Source organism: Myxocyprinus asiaticus, chromosome 50 (assembly GCF_019703515.2).
Source record: "Myxocyprinus asiaticus isolate MX2 ecotype Aquarium Trade chromosome 50, UBuf_Myxa_2, whole genome shotgun sequence".
NCBI lineage: Eukaryota > Metazoa > Chordata > Actinopteri > Cypriniformes > Catostomidae > Myxocyprinus > Myxocyprinus asiaticus.
The window spans coordinates 26,445,944-26,467,568 of record NC_059393.1 but is presented as its reverse complement, the minus strand read 5'-3'; the positions used below and the strand labels follow the sequence as shown (position 1 = coordinate 26,467,568).

The 21,625-nt window shown below is 41.7% G+C and overlaps 2 protein-coding genes across 7 annotated transcripts in view; one reads left to right on the top strand and one right to left on the bottom strand.

Annotated features, from left to right (window-relative positions):
- prkar2ab (protein kinase, cAMP-dependent, regulatory, type II, alpha, B) overlaps window positions 1-7,535 on the top strand; it is a 29,114-nt gene extending 21,579 nt beyond the window's left edge. The window contains exons 6-15 of one of the 2 annotated variants that reach the window (XM_051695257.1): window positions 2,699-3,025; window positions 4,659-4,694; window positions 4,774-4,913; window positions 5,003-5,109; window positions 5,194-5,347; window positions 5,860-5,961; window positions 6,051-6,125; window positions 6,209-6,274; window positions 6,375-6,513; window positions 7,039-7,535. In XM_051695257.1, coding sequence (XP_051551217.1) covers window positions 2,764-3,025; window positions 4,659-4,694; window positions 4,774-4,913; window positions 5,003-5,109; window positions 5,194-5,347; window positions 5,860-5,961; window positions 6,051-6,125; window positions 6,209-6,274; window positions 6,375-6,513; window positions 7,039-7,163 — 1,206 coding nt within the window. In that variant the 5' untranslated portion in view covers window positions 2,699-2,763 and the 3' untranslated portion in view covers window positions 7,164-7,535. Of the gene's footprint in view, window positions 1-2,201; window positions 3,026-4,658; window positions 4,695-4,773; window positions 4,914-5,002; window positions 5,110-5,193; window positions 5,348-5,859; window positions 5,962-6,050; window positions 6,126-6,208; window positions 6,275-6,374; window positions 6,514-7,038 lie in introns of those variants that run through there. The other variant, XM_051695259.1, reaches the window with a different exon arrangement.
- Window positions 7,536-7,658: 123 nt separating this feature from the next.
- Window positions 7,659-21,625, bottom strand: part of LOC127439109 (msx2-interacting protein-like) — a 29,210-nt gene continuing 15,243 nt past the window's right edge. For 4 of the 5 annotated variants that reach the window (XM_051695165.1, XM_051695168.1, XM_051695169.1 and 1 more), the window contains 12 exons: window positions 20,970-21,130; window positions 20,459-20,659; window positions 20,226-20,377; window positions 17,523-17,648; window positions 16,917-17,030; window positions 16,700-16,813; window positions 16,485-16,585; window positions 9,375-16,368; window positions 9,192-9,284; window positions 8,906-9,100; window positions 8,598-8,756; window positions 7,659-8,506 (listed from right to left, as the gene is read on the bottom strand). In XM_051695165.1, coding sequence (XP_051551125.1) covers window positions 8,375-8,506; window positions 8,598-8,756; window positions 8,906-9,100; window positions 9,192-9,284; window positions 9,375-16,368; window positions 16,485-16,585; window positions 16,700-16,813; window positions 16,917-17,030; window positions 17,523-17,648; window positions 20,226-20,377; window positions 20,459-20,659; window positions 20,970-21,130 — 8,542 coding nt within the window. In that variant the 3' untranslated portion in view covers window positions 7,659-8,374. The remainder of the gene's footprint in view (window positions 8,507-8,597; window positions 8,757-8,905; window positions 9,101-9,191; window positions 9,285-9,374; window positions 16,369-16,484; window positions 16,586-16,699; window positions 16,814-16,916; window positions 17,031-17,522; window positions 17,649-20,225; window positions 20,378-20,458; window positions 20,660-20,969; window positions 21,131-21,625) is intronic. The other variant, XM_051695167.1, reaches the window with a different exon arrangement.

Here is a 21,625-nt window from a genome sequence, read left to right as displayed (position 1 = left end):
TAGTGAGAGAGAGAGAGAGAGAGAGAGAGAGAGAGAGAGATGATTAAGTGACAGCCCGAAAGCTGATTTCATGATAGCTGGAGATAAAGCAGCCGTGTTCATCATTCAGAGACGCGGTTTTACGAGCGAGGCTCGTAAAAGTCCTGCGTTATTTGACTCTTTAATGGATGAACTCAGTTGCTGTCTCACCCGCGATGGCGAAAATGCACAACAGTCCAATTTGGTTGGACCACATTACAGCAAAACAAATTTGTGATAATTAATACCCTGAGTATTAATAATGAGCGGACATGGCGGTCCGTAAACTGTACAAGCAAAAACCTTGAAACACAAGAATAACACACTATAATATTCTATCTCTGCCCAGACGTAAACCTCTTACTTGAATCGCATGAGGACACAGGTAGAATGTGTTTTCCTCCGTCCTTTAACTCTGACCCGGTTCCTTGAGGCTCGTGTGATGACGGGAGGCTGTTTCCTCGCTCTGTCGGCGGGCGGTACGGCTGTTGATTCTCGGCGGGCTGGCGGAGAACTCAGAAATGTCGACTTGATTGAAGATGGAAGAGAAATCTTTAATCTATTCACTTCTGTAGGCAAACGGATGAAGATGCGAATTGCTCGGCGGTCTCCTTCGGATCCGTTAGAGTGTTCAGTTGAACACAGAGTAATCTCAACTCGTCCAGCGAGATGGAGATTGTATGGCTACAGTTTCAAGTCGGACATTACTTCCTTAAGCCACGAGGTTACACCGGAGAGCAGCAAAAAGCTACGTCCGTATTCGGTGAACGAAAACGCTTTAAGCATTTCAGAATTATTTGAACTCCTGATGATGTCATGTTTGAGGGACGTTCTGTTGTGTGCCTCATCCAATAGGAGTCGAGAGTTCGATCCTTTAGAGGGCAAGGCTTCATGGATCTGTAGTCTGTTTTGGACTCCCTTTGTTTGATTTTGGCGCGATTTTTGTCAGTAAAATTTACGACTTAGAAGGAGGGGGCTTGAGGAATGTTTTTGACTGGTAGGCCTGCCTTTGTCTTCTATCTGAATACATGAGGCCCAACACGCTAGAGTTAAACGGAAAAATATTATGTCGATAATTTGCATTTCCATCAGCTATATCGGTAAACTTTTTGATATGCTACACCTTTTGTTGCAAAAAAAAAAAAACTTGTATGGAAACATAGCTACTGTTAAACAATAGTAAACTTTCATAAGCAAGTACAATTTGAAGGGGTTGAAACTTCCATGAACTAAATTATTGAAAGTTTTCCTCCTGTTGCAACTGGTGTTTGTCTTTGGATATTTTATAGGTTACTTAAACCATTAAGCCTGTGTACCACCGAACTCACATCATTCTTGTTTAAATAAAATGGCCAAACAAATCCAGTTACAGTCTATAGTTCCCTTTATCACTTTGCGAGGTGGGGGATTTGGGCTAGTGAAAATACTGAGAGGCTGTTGACCTTGGAAAAGCCCTAGCCACAGTAGCCAGTGAGCCAAACAAGTTAATTTCAATGCAAACAATATCATTATTTATTACACATTACTGTAATGAGATTTCTTTGCATTACAGTAATGAAAATTTAAAAGAAAATGTGCTTAAATGAATGAAAACAATTTAAAAATGCTCTTTTAAAATTAAATTATTATATTATATAATCTATGTGTTCTACTTACAGTAGATTCAATATTTCCCCACAGCAGCGTTGATGACACGTTTTCTGTCTCTCTCATGGCCTGTTTTCTGGGTTTTGAAGTGGCTATGAAGTATCTGAACTGGATTGCTCCACATCTGTGATGTAGATAAGACACATATACGGCGTCTCATAACACACGGGACCGTCTGAGCTCAACCGCACGACAGACAGTCTCACTGTTTGATTTATTTCAAGGGTTTTTAGATTTTTTAATAGTAGCAGACGTCCCTTAAATCAGCCTATCAACCCATTTCTGCCTCCAGGAACATGAATGTTTATATTGTAAAATATCACCCAATGTCAAACAGCTGTACATTATGTACATTACCAACCGTCTACACGCCATATTCAGTAGCAGAGTCTTCATCATCTGCCTTCAAAACACATGAAGTGAATTAAGTACACAGAACTTAATGCATATACATTTATGTTGATTTATATAGTTCATTGTGTTTAATTCTCATAAGTTGATGTTGACTACATGTACATACATGTATATTGAGGATTTTCACAAGATTCTGAGCATTTGATGTTTTTGTCATTTACAGTTGTACGTTTTATTGCCTCTAGGCAGGAAACTTTGTGCAGCTCGTCCTCACGTCTACTTGTTGTGAATTTCCATTTACATGGACTTTTTACGATTCTATACGGTTTAATCAACTTAAACATTGAGTAGAACATACTGGTTAATTATGTTCTGTAGAAATAGATGAATAAAATGGTGTAAATCCATTCTGCATTCATGACATTTTTGAGGACAGTCAATATTTTCCGCTCTGATGGAAACTGTCGATGCGTCACGAGTCGATGATTCTGCCCTCAGGGAAAAAGAGCGGGAAAAACAGATTAAAAAACAGAAACATTTATATAAAAAACCTATTGTAGTTAGTCAGGTGTACAGATAACAGAACTCTTTTTTACTGTGAGCTGTATTGGAGTGTAAATGTTTTGTTCATGTTTGTTGTTATTGATCTGTGATGTCCTGATAAACCCGCGGTGCACAGCTCGATGTGTTGAATCTTCTGCTGGTAGATGTTGTGAGGAACATTAGATTCGTGCGGGTTTCAGCATGAGTGTGGAGGTTCCGGTGGGTCTCACTGACCTGCTGAAGGGTTACACACTGGAGGTTCTGAAGCAGAGACCCGCAGATCTGCTGGAGTTCGCCGTTCAGTACTTCACCTGTCTGAGGGAACAGCGGAGCTCCACCCGCAGCTGCAGCCGGTCTCCGGTGACCCGAGCGGTGGCCTTCGACCAAGATTCTGCCCAGACAGACTCCGGCGACGAGGATGAGGAGGAAGATGATGATTTTCCAGAGGATTTCACCTTCAAACGTGGGTGTAGGAGTGTTTTCATGAGTCAAATGATTCATTTAATAACTGAATAGATGGTAAATTACCAGCATATTTGTAAATTACTCCTGACCTGTAGTAACCTACATTTAAAAGTTATGACATAACTGTTATTTTTATAACTTTTTAAAAGTGACTGATATAATTTGTTGTGAAGTAAAAGTGTCTTACCTCAGAAATCTCGCTTTGTGTCCAGTAGAAGCGTGCGCTGCTCCAGTCGGGTCAACGGTTTTTGTCCATCTATTCCATTCGCAAAACTAAAATTATATTAATATTCACAACTTAAAGCTGCTGTAAGCTATTTGTTTTTCATGGGAAAGTATGCAAAAACATTTCCTACTCCCTGAAAACTATTAATGAAATAAGTGTGGTGAGGTATCTCATGAACATGTGTGGCTTTTCACCTGTCAGTCATTGTGCTCGTTCTCATAGTGTTGTACGTATATGAAGCGGATTGTTGAGGATGTGATTCATAATGTTTGTCAGGTAAGGGCGCTATTGTGCCACTGTTGAATTTGACAGACAGGAACAAGCTGCTCTTTTGTTCGGTTTTGGTCTCAAAATTACCATTGGTGGGTGGGGTTTTGGAATGAGGGGGCGTGGCTAATTCAACGGCTCAGTCACGTGAAAGCATAAGAACGGTAAAATCGCGTACAGCACCTTTAAGTAAAATGTTTGGCAGTTGTGGTAAATTGTACCCGGTTTATATCTGGTATTGTTATTACTCAAAGTTGCAGTTTGGTAGCCCTACTGGTAATTTCTGACCATTCACATATATTTTTATTATTTTTTTAGGGGTAGCTATAACGTTTTTAAAACATTGTACTGAATTGAGTAAGCTTGTACCAGCTGTGTGTATGGTCTCTCTTAAGTTAAAGGTAAATGTAAGGGTTTAGTAACTAGTTACTGCTTAATTTAGTTGCGCCACCAGTTCTTAAAGGAATATTCCAGGTTCAATACAAGTTCATCTCAGTCAACAGCATTTGTGTCATAATATTGATCAGCACAAAAATTAATTTCGACTCATTTGTCCTTTTCTTTAAATCTGTGTTACAGCGAGACACTTACGATGGAAGACTTAGCAAGTAGGTTGTAAGATAAAATTATAGACATATGACATTTCTCTTTATTGATCCAATAAACAGCCTTCTAATTTGCGAATAGAAGTGTTGAAAAGCCATACATTTTAGTGTGATCTTGTTACAGTTGATGTTTTTTTTTGTGTTGATTTTCACTGGACAAATGTCAGTAAATATAATATATAATATCGGCAATTTAAATAATAATAATAATACAACAGACTGGAAAAATGGATATTTATCATTGTAGTATCCTATATATTTTGTATACGTTGATGCACACAGGAAAGTGCACCTTTTATTCGAACCGTTACTCCAGAAATATTTAGTGTATTTCTAGCATTACGTTTAAATCAGTTTAATGGTCTTTAAATATTCAGTAGTGCGTAAATTAATGCTCATTTATGCTGCAGAAGTTTTAACTTACGCATGACAAAACAATGTTTTCTTCTGGATCATTTTGCAGTTAAATTTGCAAAACATATGGATTCTGCCCTGAAAAACAGATTTGTAATTGAGTTTTCTTCTATCTATAGCACCTCCTCCCAGTAAAAACAACAGACGAGTATCAGGTACATTATCTCATCATCTTTAGCTCTTAGTGTTGTTGATGAAGGCGTTCTTCAGTGTGTTGTTATTGTGTTCCTGCAGTGTGCGCAGAAGCCTATAACCCTGATGAAGATGAAGATGATGCTTCTGATTCAAGGGTCGTTCACCCCAAAACTGACCAGCAACGGCACCGACTACAGGAAGCGTGCAAAGACATACTGCTGTTCAAAACACTGGAGCAGGTGTTCAGTAAAGAAACTGTAAAATCCCACAGCAGTTTCTATTCAGTGTTTCTGATTGAACTAATGGACAGATTTTCTCTGTGTCTCAGGATCAGTTTAATGAGGTGTTAGACAGCATGTTTGAGGTGCTGGTGAAACCACAAGAGTGTATCATAAATCAAGGGGATGATGGGGATAATTTCTATGTGATTGAGAGGTGAGACTGTGTGCTTGTATGTCATCATGTCTGTAGAAACGCGTCTAGGGCCGACTGATGTGATTGTTTCTCTCTCTCTCGTAGGGGTGTGTATGATATTGTGATACAGAAGGATGGTGTCAGTCGCTGTGTGGGTCACTATGATAACAAAGGCAGTTTTGGTGAACTCGCTCTCATGTACAACACACCGCGAGCGGCCACGATCATGTCCACACAGGAAGGGGCGCTGTGGGCTCTGGTAAGACGAGACTCATAATGACTAAAAACTCCCTGTCTGTTCAGAATAACATAAACCATATTAGACTTCAGTGTAAGTGTACTTGAAGCTGTATGTGAACACAACTTGATCTTCTGTATCTGTGATGAATAAACTAGAATTTACATCAACCACAATGTGATCATACTGACAACAGTTTTAATACTGTTGCACAAAACTGGATTAAAATGACATGACGTGTATGAAGCATTCCCTCGCAATACCTTTATACAGTGATTAGCATTTTATTATCATATCTTTGGTTTTCATATGAATATCATGGTTAAAATATCGATTGTTGATTTTTATTAAGGATCAATAAATGCATTGCAGGGAACACTGAACGTTTTGTGCGGGGACTATATTAGAAAATAAATTCCTCTTGGGAATGTTTATCGTTGCATACTGGATCCTGTTTCACATACTATTTAAAAAGATAACAGTATATCTAGTGTGCATATTGATAATGTTTGATCAGTGTTTTGTGTTTTCAGGACAGGGCAACTTTCCACAGACTCATCGTGAAAAATAATGCCAAAAAGAGGAAAATGTACGAGAGTTTCATAGAGAGCGTGCCGTTACTGAAATCTCTCCAGGTGCGTGTTCAATGTAGAACTTCATCTTCTCACTTTAAATCGATGCTTAGATCCTGAAGATGATTACTGAATCTCTCTCTCTCTGTCAGCTATCGGAGAGAATGAAAATTGTTGATGTTTTGGGAATGAAATCCTTCAAAAACGGAGATCAGATTATAAGACAGGTCAGACTTCTTAATCTTCAGTTCTGTGATGTTTCTCTTGAGGTTTGGATGAATAAAGCAGCTGCTCTTTGATTCACTCTCAGGGTGATGAAGCGGACTGCTTTTATATTGTGGAGTCTGGAGAAGTTAAAATCATGATGAGAAGCAAAGTAAGTTCAGTCTTATACTGAATGAACAGACTTTGGTTATAGAGTTCAGACTGCTGCTGTTATTCCTCATATCTTGACATGCAGATGTTTGTCTCTGCAGACTCGAGCAGGTCAGAGGTCAAACGAGGAGGTGGAGATTGCCCGCTGCACTAGAGGACAGTATTTTGGAGAGTTGGCGCTGGTTACAAATAAACCTAGAGCTGCGTCTGTGTACGCATCAGGAGAGACGAGGTGTTTAGGTAAACTCACTCATCCACCATCAAACACCTTCTGATCCCTGACAGTTGAAAATCACACCTAAACATGGTTATTGCAAGGGAAATGTGTGTGAATCTGAACCTATTCAGGCACAGTTCAGTTTTAAGAATGACACTTCTTCAAACACATCACCAGTTTTTGTGAGTGACTCGATATAGGATTACTGAAGCCAAATTAAATGACTTCTTTAGAAGTAAAATCTTGTTTTTCATTTAAATCAATCATACTGCGATCAGTTCTTCACCATTAGAAATATGTGCACCAGTTTGGGAGCTGCAGACCGAGGTCATCACAGGAGGGTTAAATAAGAGAAAAGGTCACACAGATTTTGCTACATTTACGCCTCTCATCTTCACTGGAACAGCGTTTCCTCCACTGAAAACAGTGTGTGTGTGTGTGACCTTATTCTGCTGAAGTTTTCAATACAGAAACTTTTACATTTCATATACGATTAGTGATAGTTGTTTTCCCCGTGATAATTAACTGTGTGTGTGTGTGTGTGTCAGTGATTGATGTGCAGGCGTTTGAGCGTCTGTTGGGTTCCTGTAAGGAGATTCTGCAGAGGAACATCTCACACTATGAGCATCAGCTGGTCGCTCTGTTCGGATCCAGTGATGATCTCAAACACTGAAGAACTAACAAACCACTTCTCAACCTGTGCTTTTATCATGGGCTTTAAAGCAGAGAATTCCTGGTTCAAAACAACTTGAGCACCGGAATATAACATATAGCCACGAGACTTAAAAATGATGTTTGCATAAGATCAGTAGGTGTTAAAGTTCATCCATTGAAGAACTGCTTTATGAAAAATGCTTGTTTAAGAAGAAATGCTTTAATAAGGACTTTTCTCCATAAATGTCTTGCCCCAGATGTAGACATTATAAGTTCTGTAGTAATCTTCAGCATGTCAGATGCTGTACAAAGAACATGTTCAGAACCTCTCCTTTAACATGGGTCCTTTATGTACAACAGAAAATTAAGTTAAATTGAATTCTATTGTAGTTTCTAGCTGTTCATGCACCAGCACAGATATTTGCCCTTGGTCTTACCATTTATTAAAATATTCTGTTTATTTGCCATGTTTATCCGTTTCCTCTTTGATGAATAAACACTGACATGAAAGCGATCAAGTTTTATGGACCTTTTTTATTTGAGTAAGAAAATTAAGTGCCCGCAACAAACCCACCAAAGAGCTGCCAGCCCTAAAGTCTCACAAGTATTTACATCACAAATGTTACTTTCTGTTACCATTATTTCAATCGTCTTTCTCTTCCAGATAAAGATGAACATAAAAGGCGACTCTTTTGGGCTTAGGTCATCTTGCCAAGGTTTTAAATATTTAAAATATTAACAGTCCGGCAATCCAGGAACTCCATAAATCCTGCACGCTTGATGCCGAGACGGCGGGTACATGAAGCATGTGGGTGATCGCGGAAACCTCCCACCGTTCCATCCTCGACACGGACACCATGATTAATTAAAAACACGTATTAGTTTGTTACAATAACTTTATGATTCTTTGAAAAAATAGACTCAAATCACCAAATGAAGAAAATGTCAGTTCAGGTGTGTCACTTGTCCATCAAGACATCTTGATTTTTTCCATGAACGAAAGTGAAACTGATCAATAAATACAAACACTGCAGACACATGATGATTCAGACTGTACAGAAACGCAGACAGAGGAAGCCATCCGCGGATCAGAGACATAAGAAAAAAATCTGTTGACAAGTCTGGGACGTGGAAGGATCTTTCACAGACTTCAGATCTCACAGATCCGAGTCAGCTGTGGTCCTCGAGGCTGAAAGGAGTCATCCGAGCGTTCAGGGCAGCTCGGGTGAATCACACAGAAGTGATGACAATCATAAGGTGTGGAGAGATACTGGAGATCTGGCTGAGAAGGTCTGGAGCAAGACGAGAGAGGTGACTCTCTGAGAACTCGCATGGCGGAAATATCTGCAACACGTAGGCAGGCTGCACATGGAGGGAAACTATTTTGTTAATATGATGACCTGGCAAAATTGATACTGACAATGTATACGTACAATAAAAGTGAAGCACTCACCTGATTGGAGCCAGGATTGGGCACATTGATGATGCCAGCAGCCAGTTTGGCCTGCAAGTAATTAATGAAGGCAGATTTGAGTGCCTGAGTCTGGTTCAGCACATCTTCCTGGTCCAGACCGCACGGCATGGCCAACAGCAAGCAGAAATCACTCTCCCCCTGAAAACAGCACACACATTTATCTAACAACAGCACAGACAAACTAGTTGAAAATGCCTACAACTATTATACACATTATGTCTTAATAATAGATGAGTTTTATCCATAACGCCATGAAATTGTTTGCCACGGGGCACACAGCTACATACCGTCATTCTGCGAGCGACTCCCTCTAACTGCTGGGCCTCTAGCCTCATCCTCTGTACAATGCGGAGCATCCCTCCACTCTCTGGGAGCGGCAAAGAGCGCAGCCCAAGAGCTTTGTTTCCACATAGAAAGTGCAACTGAACTGCTGCAGTGTCATTCTTCAGTGCCAGCAGGCCTTGCCACACAATTGGGTATTTCTGTACAACACAAAAATAACCAGTGAATGTTTAGGGTCTCAGAGTGGTGTGTCTAAGTACTTTATGGAGCCACAACACATTTGAGACTCACAGTCAGAAGCTGCACCATATTCACAGGCTTCTGTCCGACCGGCTCCACTTTAGCTTCAGCCTGTGCCTGGTTCGTCTCCATTTCTTGAACACCCTTTGTTTAAAAAAAAGTACAAATTTATTTCATAGCACCAAACAGCCCAGAGCAAGCAAATATTTAAGAATAAAGCAGGATTAAACTTACCTGTGATGGTGGGATGCTGTGGGGGGACTGGTTCATCCCCAATGGAGAACTGTCAGCAAACTGAGTGTGGGCAGGCCGTAGGTTTGTGTACATGGCTGGATATTCAGGGAAGGACGCTCCAGCTCCTGCTGGCATCAGCTGGACTCTCTGAGGAGAAGCCATGGGATGCATTGCACTACGAATTGCCATCATTCCTTCCTTACTAGAGGGTGATGGTGCTCTCTTCAACTCTGTTTTAACAGGATCCTTCTCAGATACTCCTTTTACTAACAGGTGTGGCCGAGGAGAGAGAGATGCTGACATGCTGGTAGGGGTTGAAGGTGCTATGCTTTCAGGGATGTGTCCCTGGTGTAATTCTGCCTGTGGACGATCACTCTGCTGGTGGTGCATGAGTACTCGCATGTCTCTTGATATGTTGAATCGTTCGAGAGGTAAACCACTGTGCAGAGCTCCACGGTATTCTGCTGGTGTGGATTCTGGTTTCAGTTGAGTAGCAGGTGGTCTTCCGAGTACTGCGTGGAAACGTCTCGCATCCTCCTCCCCTCCTTCATGGCCCCTTGCATTGGCTGGGTTAACTTTAAGGACCATTTCCCTGTTCCCCACAGCCTGAGGAGATGTGGGACGCTGCTGGCCAGGAGGCCAAGAGGAAGTGAGGCCCTCAGAGTGAATCCCATAGTTCATCATAGAGAGAGGAGGTGTGTTCACTCTTACCTCACCCTGTGCAAGGTGTCCTATCGGGCCGACGCGGTGTGGTGACATTCTTCCGATGCTGACATGAGCATTGTGAGGAGGCATGATCACAGACTGCTCAGAGTGATGAACGGTGGAAACATACTGGGACAAAGAGGGTAATCCAGGCGGAAGCACCATAGACACGCCTTTTGGAGATGAAGAGCCAATTGGAGATGATACTTTGGCAAAGGGAGAATGAGGGTGTCCAGACTTCCGTGGAGATTGTGGCTCCTGTTTAGGTTGAATGAGTGATGGAGCTCTGTCTGTGGGTGTGCCTGCCATGAACCCAACATGATTACCTGCTGCTGAGGGAAGATGTGGACTTATAGCAGGACTAATAGTTGAGACCCAAGCAGGTTTAACACTATCCACACCCAAGGATTCCGGCCCATCTCCTTTCTTGGGGTGTTTCATCACCATTGGGTATTCTGTGTGATGGTAACCCATGACCTGTGATGGGCCAGGTGTTTGTTGCAATCTTTTGACAACCCCACTTTGAATTGGAGTGTAGGGGGATTCTAATTTGTCCAGAGCAGTCTCTTGTTTAATTGTGGAGACATTTGGTTGTGGTTTTATGGAATGCCCATGATCTGAAGGAAGTGGGCATTTTGAAGTAGGTGGCTGGGAGGCACTGTAAAGTTCCTGCTTGATCGGGGGCATGGACACCAGTTGCTGTGACTCTATGTCCACAGCACTAGCTGGAGGGATCTGGCTGATTTTGGCACTAATACGCTGCTTCCCCTCCATTTTCTGGCCAGAATGACTCAACACCACCACTCCTTCTGATGTCTGAACTCTTAGTCCTGTACTGGAGCCTGTACTCAGAGATGTACTATCCACAATATAGCGGCCAGCATTTCCACCTTCATCTCCAACAGCTGGACAATGGTAAGTGCTGCTCTCCTCCAAGATTGGCTGGTAAATCTGTTTTGGAGGTTGCTTGTCCAAAAAGGGATTTCCAATTAAAGCATTTTGCTTCTCTTCAGATTCAGGGGGATTGCTTACTCGACTGATGACAGAGGTAGGAGTGGAAGAAATAACTGAAATCACAGACTTCTCACTGAAAATCTGCTTTGTTTCTGGGGATGGTATTGAAGCAGGATGTCTAACTACAGGCTGAGATGTAATGGAGGATTGCCTGTTATCTTGAGGAGCAGTCTTGCTGGTCACCACATCCGGTGAAATCTCACTTTCCCTTACAGTATGAGCATGCACAATACCAGATTTAGCACTCAGTTCCAACAATGGGACAGTTCTAGGCTTTGTGAGGATTTTACGCAAATCACCCAAGTTCGCATCATGAGCAGTGGTGTCCGAGGGATATGTTGGACTCTCCACAGGGGCTACTGAGGTCACTGGAGGGGAGAGGACCCCTGCTTCTTTTGGCTGATTGAAACGGTCAGCTGGGGAAACAGAAAGTTTGCTTGGGTATGAGGACAAATTCTTAAGACAAATTCTTGTTGGAGATGAGGGAGATGTGCTCTCATATGAATAAGGCTGATATTTGGATGTCGTTGGACTTCTGTTGATAGTTGGAGAGGACTTTGGTATATCAGGCTCTGTTTTAAGAGGCAGGTCAGGTTCATTTAGAATGTCTGAATTAGGAGCCGTTACATTTACACCCTGCTTGGACGAGGAAGTAATGACAACAGTGGTACTTGTTGGTGATCTTTCTGTGACAGAAGGAAGTTCTGCAGGTGTGGATTCTGGCGACTTCACAGGGATGCTCTCAGTATCCAACACTATATCTTTGATGGGCTTTTTGCTTCCAGCACCCTTTTGGCTTTTAGCCCTCTTCGAGGCTTTAGCTCTACCTTTACTCCCCTTTTTGGGAGTGGTTGTGGTTGCTTCCTGAACAACAGCGGTGTTGACGGAGGTTTCTGACACTTCTGAATCTAAAACGGAGCTAATGACTTGTGGAAGCCCACAAGATGTTTCTTCTGATGTAATGGAATCAATGGCAGCAGCAAGCTCAGTTTCGCTGGATGGATTGGTGGGCTTTTCTTCTTCTGAGTCACGCTCTGGTTCCTCAGCAAGTTCGGTTAATGGACGTTGTGTCTTAGTCAGGTTACTTTTAAATTGAGGAGAAGAATCTTCTGTCAGCTTAGCAATATTCTCAACAGCTTGCTCAAGCTCCAGCTCTCGAGACAGCGAGGTATCCTGTGGAGCGGTGGGCAAAGCCTCCCTTTCACTATTAACATCCTCATTAATAACATCATTTTCAAATTTAGCTTCTAATAACTGGTCCTTTGAAGACGCATCAGGTGGACTTTTTTTGGAAAAATCATCATTTACAGTTTCATCTTCACTTGTTTGAAGCATTGCTTTTACCTCTGTCACATCAAGGCGAATTCTAAGGTTTTTAAGAACAAGAGGGTTTTCTTCAGTTATGAGTTTAGAACTTTCTGACATTTTCTCCATTTTGTCTTTTTTTCCAAGTCCAGGTGCTAACGACACATGCACTGGACTTAATCCTTTTTGTGACTGAGGTGAAAGTTTGCCCTTACCCACTTTGGAAACCCCCTCATTGCTTATCTCATTGCCATCTGACTCTCTGGTCTCAGTTGACTTTGAACGTTCACCTCTTCCTGCTGGTACATCCTCTGCTTGGCGCCGATTCTTGGGGGGGCGTCCACGTCTTGAGTTTGTTGGTGTACTTAGGGTCTCTACATCAGAGCCCACATCTTTGTCTCCACCACGCTTCCGCGCAATACGAGGCGATTCCGCATCTTTCACAGGTTGTGGAGCAGATTCATCTTCAATTGGGGTAGCATAGACAGAACGCACATTCCTGCGCCTTGCCCTAACCGGCACTGTATTTTGCTCTTGCTCCATATCCAAGCTGTGCACTGGAGACTTACTAACTGCCTTAGAATCAAATAGTGCCTTGGATGCCTCTCCCCTTGGAGATGATGAGCGCTTCAGCTTTTCCTTATCAATGCGCTCACTTTTGCGGGTGCTCTGTTTGTCGGGGGTAGCAGGCATAGACGTAGCTGTTACCGGTGTGGGAAGTGAAGTCTTGGCCTTTTTATATCTTGATTTTGGAGCGGGTGAAACAGCTTCTTCAACTGCATAATTATCACCACTCTTCTGATCAACTGTATTGATAGATTCCACCTCTGCAATGGTTGGCTCAGGTACTTTTTCTAGTTCCTTTTCAGGTTCCTCAGTAGAGCTATGAGAGAGGGAATACTGTAATTCAGGAAACTTAATTTGAGGCTCAGTCTCTGGTTGTGTGTTACTTATTGATGTGTCACTGCTTGAGAGCTGTTTTATAACTACTTTATTGGTATCATGAGCACTTTCAAATTCATTAGTCTTTAATGACACTGTCATGTCATCAACCGGGGTCTTTGGATTTGGGCATTCTGAAGAATTAGACTCTGAGGGTTGCTCAAACAAAGGCTGTGAAGGCTGAGCTAAGGGTTGTTCAGGCTCTTTTTCTTCCTCTTTTATGGAATGCTCAAGCAAATTATGGGAGGAAGCATCAACACATTCCATTTCCACAGATGGCAAGGATTCTTTGGCCATCAAAACAGGTGATAATATTTGAGGGGCTTGAACAAGGCTAATTGATGTGATCTCAGTTTGATGGATGCTGGGTTCTGTTGCATTCTGTTGCTCTGGTGCTTGTTCTTCCTCAGGTATTTTACCTAATCTGGTCCCATCTGTGCTTTCTTCTTGTTTGGTATCTTGAAGGCATTGTTCTTTAGTCTTCTGCTGCTGTAACCTTGTCAGCTCTACAAAAAGGTTATGGAAAAGCACAACTGGTTCTGGGTCAGGCTGCCCCTCAGCTGGACCTTGCTGAGAATACAGATATCCAACACCCTGTTCAGGGTCCTCGTGCTTTTTTTCCAGATGTTGGAGACGTCTTGAATCTTGCTCAAAAATAGAACTGTGGAGAAAGCGTGATGCAAACAACTCTCGTCGCTCCTGTTCTTCTGGCTTTGGATCTTCTTTCCTGTCATCCGTTTTGTCCTCGGACTCGCTTCGAATTTTCTTCTTCTTCAGGTACCATGAGGGTGTTGGTCGTGGTGTTGACTCCACCTTTTCTGTGTCCTGTCTACTTCTGAAACTGGCAAAATGTGAATCATAGTCAAGGAAAGACCAATTGTCTTCCCTTGAGGACGACAAAGACTTTGCACGCTCTAACAAAGCTTTAGTATCTGGTGTGATCTGATCATCTGCAAAAGAACGGAATTTGTTTCTCTCCAGAGAGGTTGTTAACTTAGTCTCTGACAATCTGTCTGTGTGATGTCTTTCTGAGAAAGATACTGATGTTGAGGGCATAGGAGAGATGGGTTTATTTTCACGATCCTCTTCAGAGTCTGAACGCACTTCACCAGGCTCCAAGTCAGGCCAAAGTCCATAATCCAAGTATTTCTGATTGAGACGCCTTTTCTCAGAGCTTCTTGGAAAGTCTGGCAACAAGTCTTGCTTTAGTCGACTATCCCAGCATCTTTGCTGCTCATCTTGTATAGATGTATTTATCTTCGACATCTGTGATGTATACATCTGTTTACCAGCAAGATCCAGATCTGGCAGAACATTATCCTCAGGTCTAGATGGTTCTTTTACTTCTTTAACAGTCATTTGACCATGAGTGTCCATATATTCTTCCTCTCTTTGTTGAGGGTCATGCTGAAATCTTGGAGAGTTTGTGTTATTCCACTCAGTCTCTTCACTTTTTTGCCTGGATGTTCGGTAAATCCGTTCTCTCTTAGAGCTAATATCCATGTCAAATGACTCTTGTTTCTTGCTTTTACTTGGAGGAGAACTATCAGTGACATCCTGTGGAGGCTTGCCTACCTCATGCACCAGGCTACGATGCTCAAGATCTTCTGCATCTAAACCCTGAGGAGTTTCTGGTTTTCCTGGTTTATCAGACTCATGAAGCTGTTGGCGTAGCCTTCGATTTTGCTCCATTTGTTTGCGATAGCTCTGGGAAAGATCAATATTATCTAGATACTCATCCCTTACTTTTTTGTCCTTATCAGAGGCTCCATCGTTTGAATATCGTCTTGATATACGAGGCCCAGGGTGAGATTTTGAGTCTAAAGCATCAACCTCAGAGAATTCACCTGTTCGCACTGATGGGCCCAGAGATGTCCCCCTCATACTGATTTCGAACTCTTCCCTTTCACTGTAATGAGAACTCATCCTCGATTTGGAATGTTCTCTCTTTTGAGCCTCTTTTTCTGTTTTTAAATCAAAATCTGTCTCTTTTACAAATCCTGTGTTTGCACCAAAGTCAGCCGGATGGCTAATCCCAGAACCTGGATCATCCTCTAAACGCCCTCTTTTCTGTCGTATAGTTTTCCCACTGGGATCACCAAACCGTCTCTTTCTTGCTGCAAGTCTGTCAGAATCCAAAAGGGAATCTTTACCATCACTACCAGAATCAGATTTTAAGTGTTTTCTTGTTTTTCCTTTGCCATCCCTGTCCAATGACTCACTTTTACCCTGATCAAGTCGCTCTCCCTTTTGCGACTCCAGGCGAGTCACATGGTCAGCAGGGGAGGGATCATTGTCCACTTTATGCTTTTGTCTTTCTTGGGATTCCACATCCAAAACTTTTGTCTTTCCAGAACCTAATTCCAGACTAGCCTCTCTATCTGCTTCAGAATTAGGTATACTCGGTGATTGAACTTTACCTCTTCTCTGCTTGGCTTTCTCTCCCTTCTCCCTGTCAGCCTTGTCTTTGCGTCTGCTACGCTTTTTGTTCTCTGCCCCACTTACACGCTCTGCCTCAGTCTGCTCTACTTCTGGCTCCAGCCCTTCCGCTTTGTAATCGATTGGCGATTTTTCTGACTTCTCAAAATGAGGTGGGGGTGGAGATAAAGAGCTGCAGCTTCCGGATCTCTCAGAAGAGTGTTTGTACACACATCTTTCAGATTCACGTGATACACGATCAGATGCTGAGGGTGAAGCAGAGGGAGTTAAGGGGCGGCGCTGATGAGATGGGCTCCATCTGCTGCGATCCGCCTCAAAGCGTTCACGCTCCCGCTCACGTTCCCGCTGGATATAGCTGTACTTCCTGATATCCTCAAAAGGGTCTCGATAATCTCTGTATTCACGTGGGTCCTCGTGATAACGGGGATCATAGTGTTCCCCTTGGTAATGGTCCAATTCTGCATAGCGATCTCGGCTGCGACCAGGGTAGTCTCGACGGGGGTCTTCAGCGTAATTGCCAGGAGTCCTTACATTCTCATAATATGCTCTTTCTGTTGAAAATTCATGATATGGTGGTCTCCGCTCATCTCTGGAGAGTGAAAAAAGGAATTGGGCAATAATTAATACATCAAAGCAAACTATAGGCATGAATTATAGTTTCAATGCTTTTTATCCATTTCTTTCCACACTAATTACAGCACTCACCTCCTATCTGATGGAATATCATAGAAGTCACGGATGTCCTGCCCTGATGCCTGCATAGAACGGTAGAAAGCCATTTGACTCTCTTGACTGGCAAAATCAACCTGCATGTAAGAAGCAAACATGTTATATTCAACTGACTCAAAACAACTGCAAAAATACATATAGCTATATTTCTCTATACACCATTATAAAAACTACTCCTAGTCACCAAGTACCTTAATTTTGTTTCCTCCGATCTTCCATCCTTTGGTTTCCCTAACAGCCGCTTGGGCAAAATCAGTGTTGTTGTATAGAATTAGAGCCATTCCCTTTAACCTATCAAATACAACCTGGGCAAGAAGCAAATAGTTAGCCTTCACACAATGCCAGTATGAATCAAAACAATTCGCCGAACTATCACAAACACGGGCTTCCTAGCTCCTAGAACTCTACCTTGATGACGGGTCCGTAGCGACAGAAGTGTCGTGTGAGGTACTGTTCTGTGATATTTGAGGTCAGACCATCTAACCACACACACGCGGTAGGCATGCTCTTCCCAAAACCAAGCTGTAATCAAGTACAAACAAACATTAGAAAACATCCAATCCACTATGACAGCTGGTAATTTTTCCCAAACAACAGAGCTATGCGCAAGGTATAAGCCAAGGGTTCCCAAACTATTTAGTCAACTTAACTCCTATGACCTATATTATTTACTTGAAGTACACCTTGATATTTTTAAGTAATGGCAACTTTACAAAATTGGACTCACATCTTAACATGTGCACTTCATTTTTTTTATTCTTGTTAAATTTTAGTGAACTTTTTATATTTACATTTTACTTTCTGATCATTCAAAATCAAGGTGCTACGTGATGGACATTTGAATTTATCCAATGTTTTTACAATTTGGTAAATAAATGGAAACATTTCGGTTATGCAACCTTTTCAAAGTCACTCAAACCTGCTGCAGTTCCCTTACAAACTCCCATTTGAAAACCCTGGCATATACAGCTACACTTTGGCAAGAAAGCATCTGTCAAGAACATATATAAATACCTTAAGTCTGTTGGCACCAAGATACTCTCCATCCATTTTCTTAATGGCTTTACAAACACTTGCAATATCAGAGTACTGAACAAATGCATACTGGGGAATGCCATTAACCCTCTTGATGTCAATATCCTGAAATCAATAAAAAAATACATATCAATATTTTTCAGCCCATTGATCAAATTTGATATTAGCCCTAGATAATTATGTATTTGCTCTAAAATGGCTCAATAGAGATTTTTTTTTATTCAGAGGAACCATCATTTAATCCAAACAGTCATTATTGCAAAGCAGATTCAAGATTTAAAGGCAATGAATAAAAACCTATTTAAAAATAATGAAGGCATGTTTCTCACAGTTTTTCTTAACTCAAGAGAGAATTAGATTTAATAATTTTCACTGATATGCAGTTTTATATTTATATTTTATATAAAATGATTCATTGTAGCTTAATAAAAAACATTTACCTTCGCACAAAGACCATGTTTATCTGTCTTTAATTGCAGCCTTTTGCAGTTTAATAATCACATATGACCATATCGCCATATTACTGTTGTTCTGAGTAATTGTGCAGTCCTGAAGGATCATGAAATTAGTCTACTGTTGGCCTTTATGAAACTTAGAGGCCCTATTATGCTTTTGGGGATTCTACCTTTCCTTTAGTGTGTAATATAGCTGTTTGTGCATGTAAAAGGTCTGCAAAGTTACAAAGCACAAAGTCCACACCAAAGAGAGTTATTCTCTCCCACAGAAAACACTGCTCCTGAACTGTCTGAAATGCCTGGTGTGCAGTCCAGCCATTACTTCCTTGACATAGTTACGTCACTATGTAACACATTTGCATAATGCCCGCCTAAGGGCTACTTTAAGCTGAAACTCACTATGGTAAGGGCCATTACATTTCCGACACACGCTCTAAGCGGTTGACCAATCACAACAGACCGGACCTGCTGACCAATCAGAGCGGACTGGGCTTTTCAGAAAGGGGGGCTTTAAAGAGACGGGAGCTAAAACAGAGCGTTTCAGACAGAGGGTGAAAAGAAGTGCTGCAGCAATGTACAGCATGAGAAAAATAATGTGTTTTTTGAACAAAGCATGTAAACCTATTCTAGTAGAACCCCAAAATAAAATTATGAACCTGTAAATTAGCATAATATGGGCTCTTTAATGGCCAAATAGAAAGGACATTTAAATCATTGCAATATTCACAATATTGCTTGATTTCATATTGTCAGCAAAAAGATTATCTCGTGAATCTTCGATATATCGCCCAGCCCTAACAGGTTACAACAGGGCTCCAGACTAACATTTGAGAGCGGTAGCACCAGTGCCCCAAGTTCTACAGATGGTCGCACCAGCGCCTGAGTTGGTCGCGGGGGGGGCGGTTCCTAACCAGACACGACGCGATACCACAGTATGCATACACTTAAATGATTATTACTGAGAATAAATGCAGATGTTACAACAGTCAGATGGAACAGTCTGTTTATTGAACGTACCTCATTTTGTCCAGCTGCGTATGGACGTACACTGTCTACGACAAATCTCATGGGGATAGTACATGATCACACACATACACAGGGCAAAGTTATTTTATGAATCGCATCAAAATTCTGCCTATTACCATTTTTTATGTTCACGCACTCACGCTGTACTTTGTTGTTATTTTGTCAATCTCCATGTGCCAGGAAAGCAGAGAGAATGTCAAAATGAGCTGCCAGTGTGTGTGTGTGTGTGTCTGTGTTTGTCTATAGCGCTCCGGTTGAAGAGAACGAGACCTCAAATGCAACATTCTGTAGGTCTATGACATCCTCGGTGAACACAGAACTGGCTAGTGTCACCCCAGCTTTAATATACTGTTAAGAAAAGGATCATGTCACGACTGGTTAGGACACGTGTGACAGTGGGAATTTATTTTCTTTCATGGTTTCTTTTCATCAGGATGTGGTATTTGAAATAAGTTCAAAGTAACCAAAGGTAAAAACCATGATAACATGGACAGTTACCATAAAACAAATTATTACATTTTTCATAAGAAAAACACATCCCGAAATAAAATTGTATTCCCTCACTACCCCGATATATTGATCAAGTTCATGGTAAATATATTTTAATATCTGTGATGTGTGGATTGAAAGCCTTAGCTACAATTTCTGTCTGTTCATGGTGCAGATTTCTCCTTTATTACTTTTCAATGCTGTTTAGAATGTAGCGGCCAATTAATACAATTTTAAACTAGTTTAATCATCGACACATTGTGTGCTTTCATAGAGGTTTTAAACAAACAATCAATGCAGAATCTGCGACCCAGCCCGCATTTCTCGCAGTGCTGTTTTATGATGATCCCTGCGGCGAAGCGCTTGAGACCGGTCCACGTGTAAATGCCCGTCTCTGCGCTGATCTGTCCATTGAGCCTTGAGCTACGCTGACTGATCCGGGTACAGCCATTTCCTTTCGTGTTTTGAACATTTGAAGTTTGATATTTCTCATACGCAACAAAATGACAGCTCACAATCAGAGTCGGCCAACTTTGAAGTCGCACCAGTGCGGCCTCTTGCAAAGTTTAATTGCACTGTTAGGAAAAATGGTCGCAAAATGCAACCATGCCATGCAACTGGAGCCCTGAACAAGTATAAAAACACCTAACCCGAAGTCCAATTGGTGATGGAAAACTGCATTTCAACACCACAAGCTCAGATCAAATCTTACCACTATCTCTCCAAACCGCTGGAAGACATCAAGCAACTGCTGATAATTAGTCGTCTTCTCCAGATTTCCTATAAACAACGTACGGGTGGCCTTTGGATGAAACTCATCAATACGTCCGTCCAGGGGCCGAAACTCATTCTCACTTTCCGTCTCTGTTAGAGGTAAAATTGACAGAATCAACTAACCTCAGCTAGCATTTATAAGCAAAACAACACATTGCGACAGATGCTCACCAGGGCCGTTCCAGGCAGTCACCTCAATCAGCATGCCAAAGAAGAGCTTTCCCTTGGACACACTGAGAGCTTTTTCCTGGTCCTCCTGTTGTCTGAAGAACACTAAGCCGTAACGCTCTTCCAAAGCACCATGGATCTGCACTGATGTCACTTTACCATACTTCTTAAACTCATGAAAAAGCCCATCTTTCAAGCTTGTATCTGGGAAGTAAAGCACGGACATGGTCAGAAATGGTAGAAATGTACCAGAGCAGCATATCTCAATCTAACACACCCGATTCAACTCATCAGCTCATTAATAGAGTGACCCTTGACCGGAATTGGATGTGTCAAATTAAAGCTGAAGTGTGTAATTTTTAGTGCCTCCAAACAGAATTGCAAAAATAATTACTGTTTTACTGCTAGGTGAAATTAACCTACAAATGGTTTTCTTCGGTTAACAGAAACAAAATGACATCACCTTTTATGAGACTAAAATGTGCATAAAATAAGAAATGAAATAAGAAATCACCTGTGGATCGTGTTGGGAGGTTCTGGACTCTGATCCCAAAGCTCCTTCGTGGCTCATCAGAGTCCAGAGTGAGCATGGGAGGTGCCGGAGGAGCATGTGTCGCTGAAGACTGAAGAGAGCGTGCTCGAGACCCTTCACTGGAGCTGCTGTTTGAATCACTGCTGCCAGACAAGAGACAAACTTCTTTAGCACACAATCCTACATACATTCATTAAATATATAATCTGCATGCGCTGGACGCTTCAAAGTGAATGTGCAGTGCTATGTTCTGTCTGTGGTGCATTACATGTACTCGGATATGAGCAGTTCTGTTATCTAGGGGTGCTTTAATCTGCTTATACACAGAGCCCATTATATTAAAAAATGTAAATGGTGACTGAGGCTAAATTAAAGAATAACTACTCCTTTGACAAACCCTAACAACAGATGACAAACTGCACTTTTACAATGTATAGGCGAACACGAACAACTTTTATAACTTGTGAAATGATTACTGAACACTATAATGTAAACATCCAGATCGGACAGTCATAATGTGTCATGTGTTGTTGGAAAGGTCTCAAGTAGAACAAGCACACCCAGACCAAAGTATTGAAAGCAAAAGCCAAGAATGTGCAAGCAAACACATAACTTACAAGCTATTCACATATGTGGTT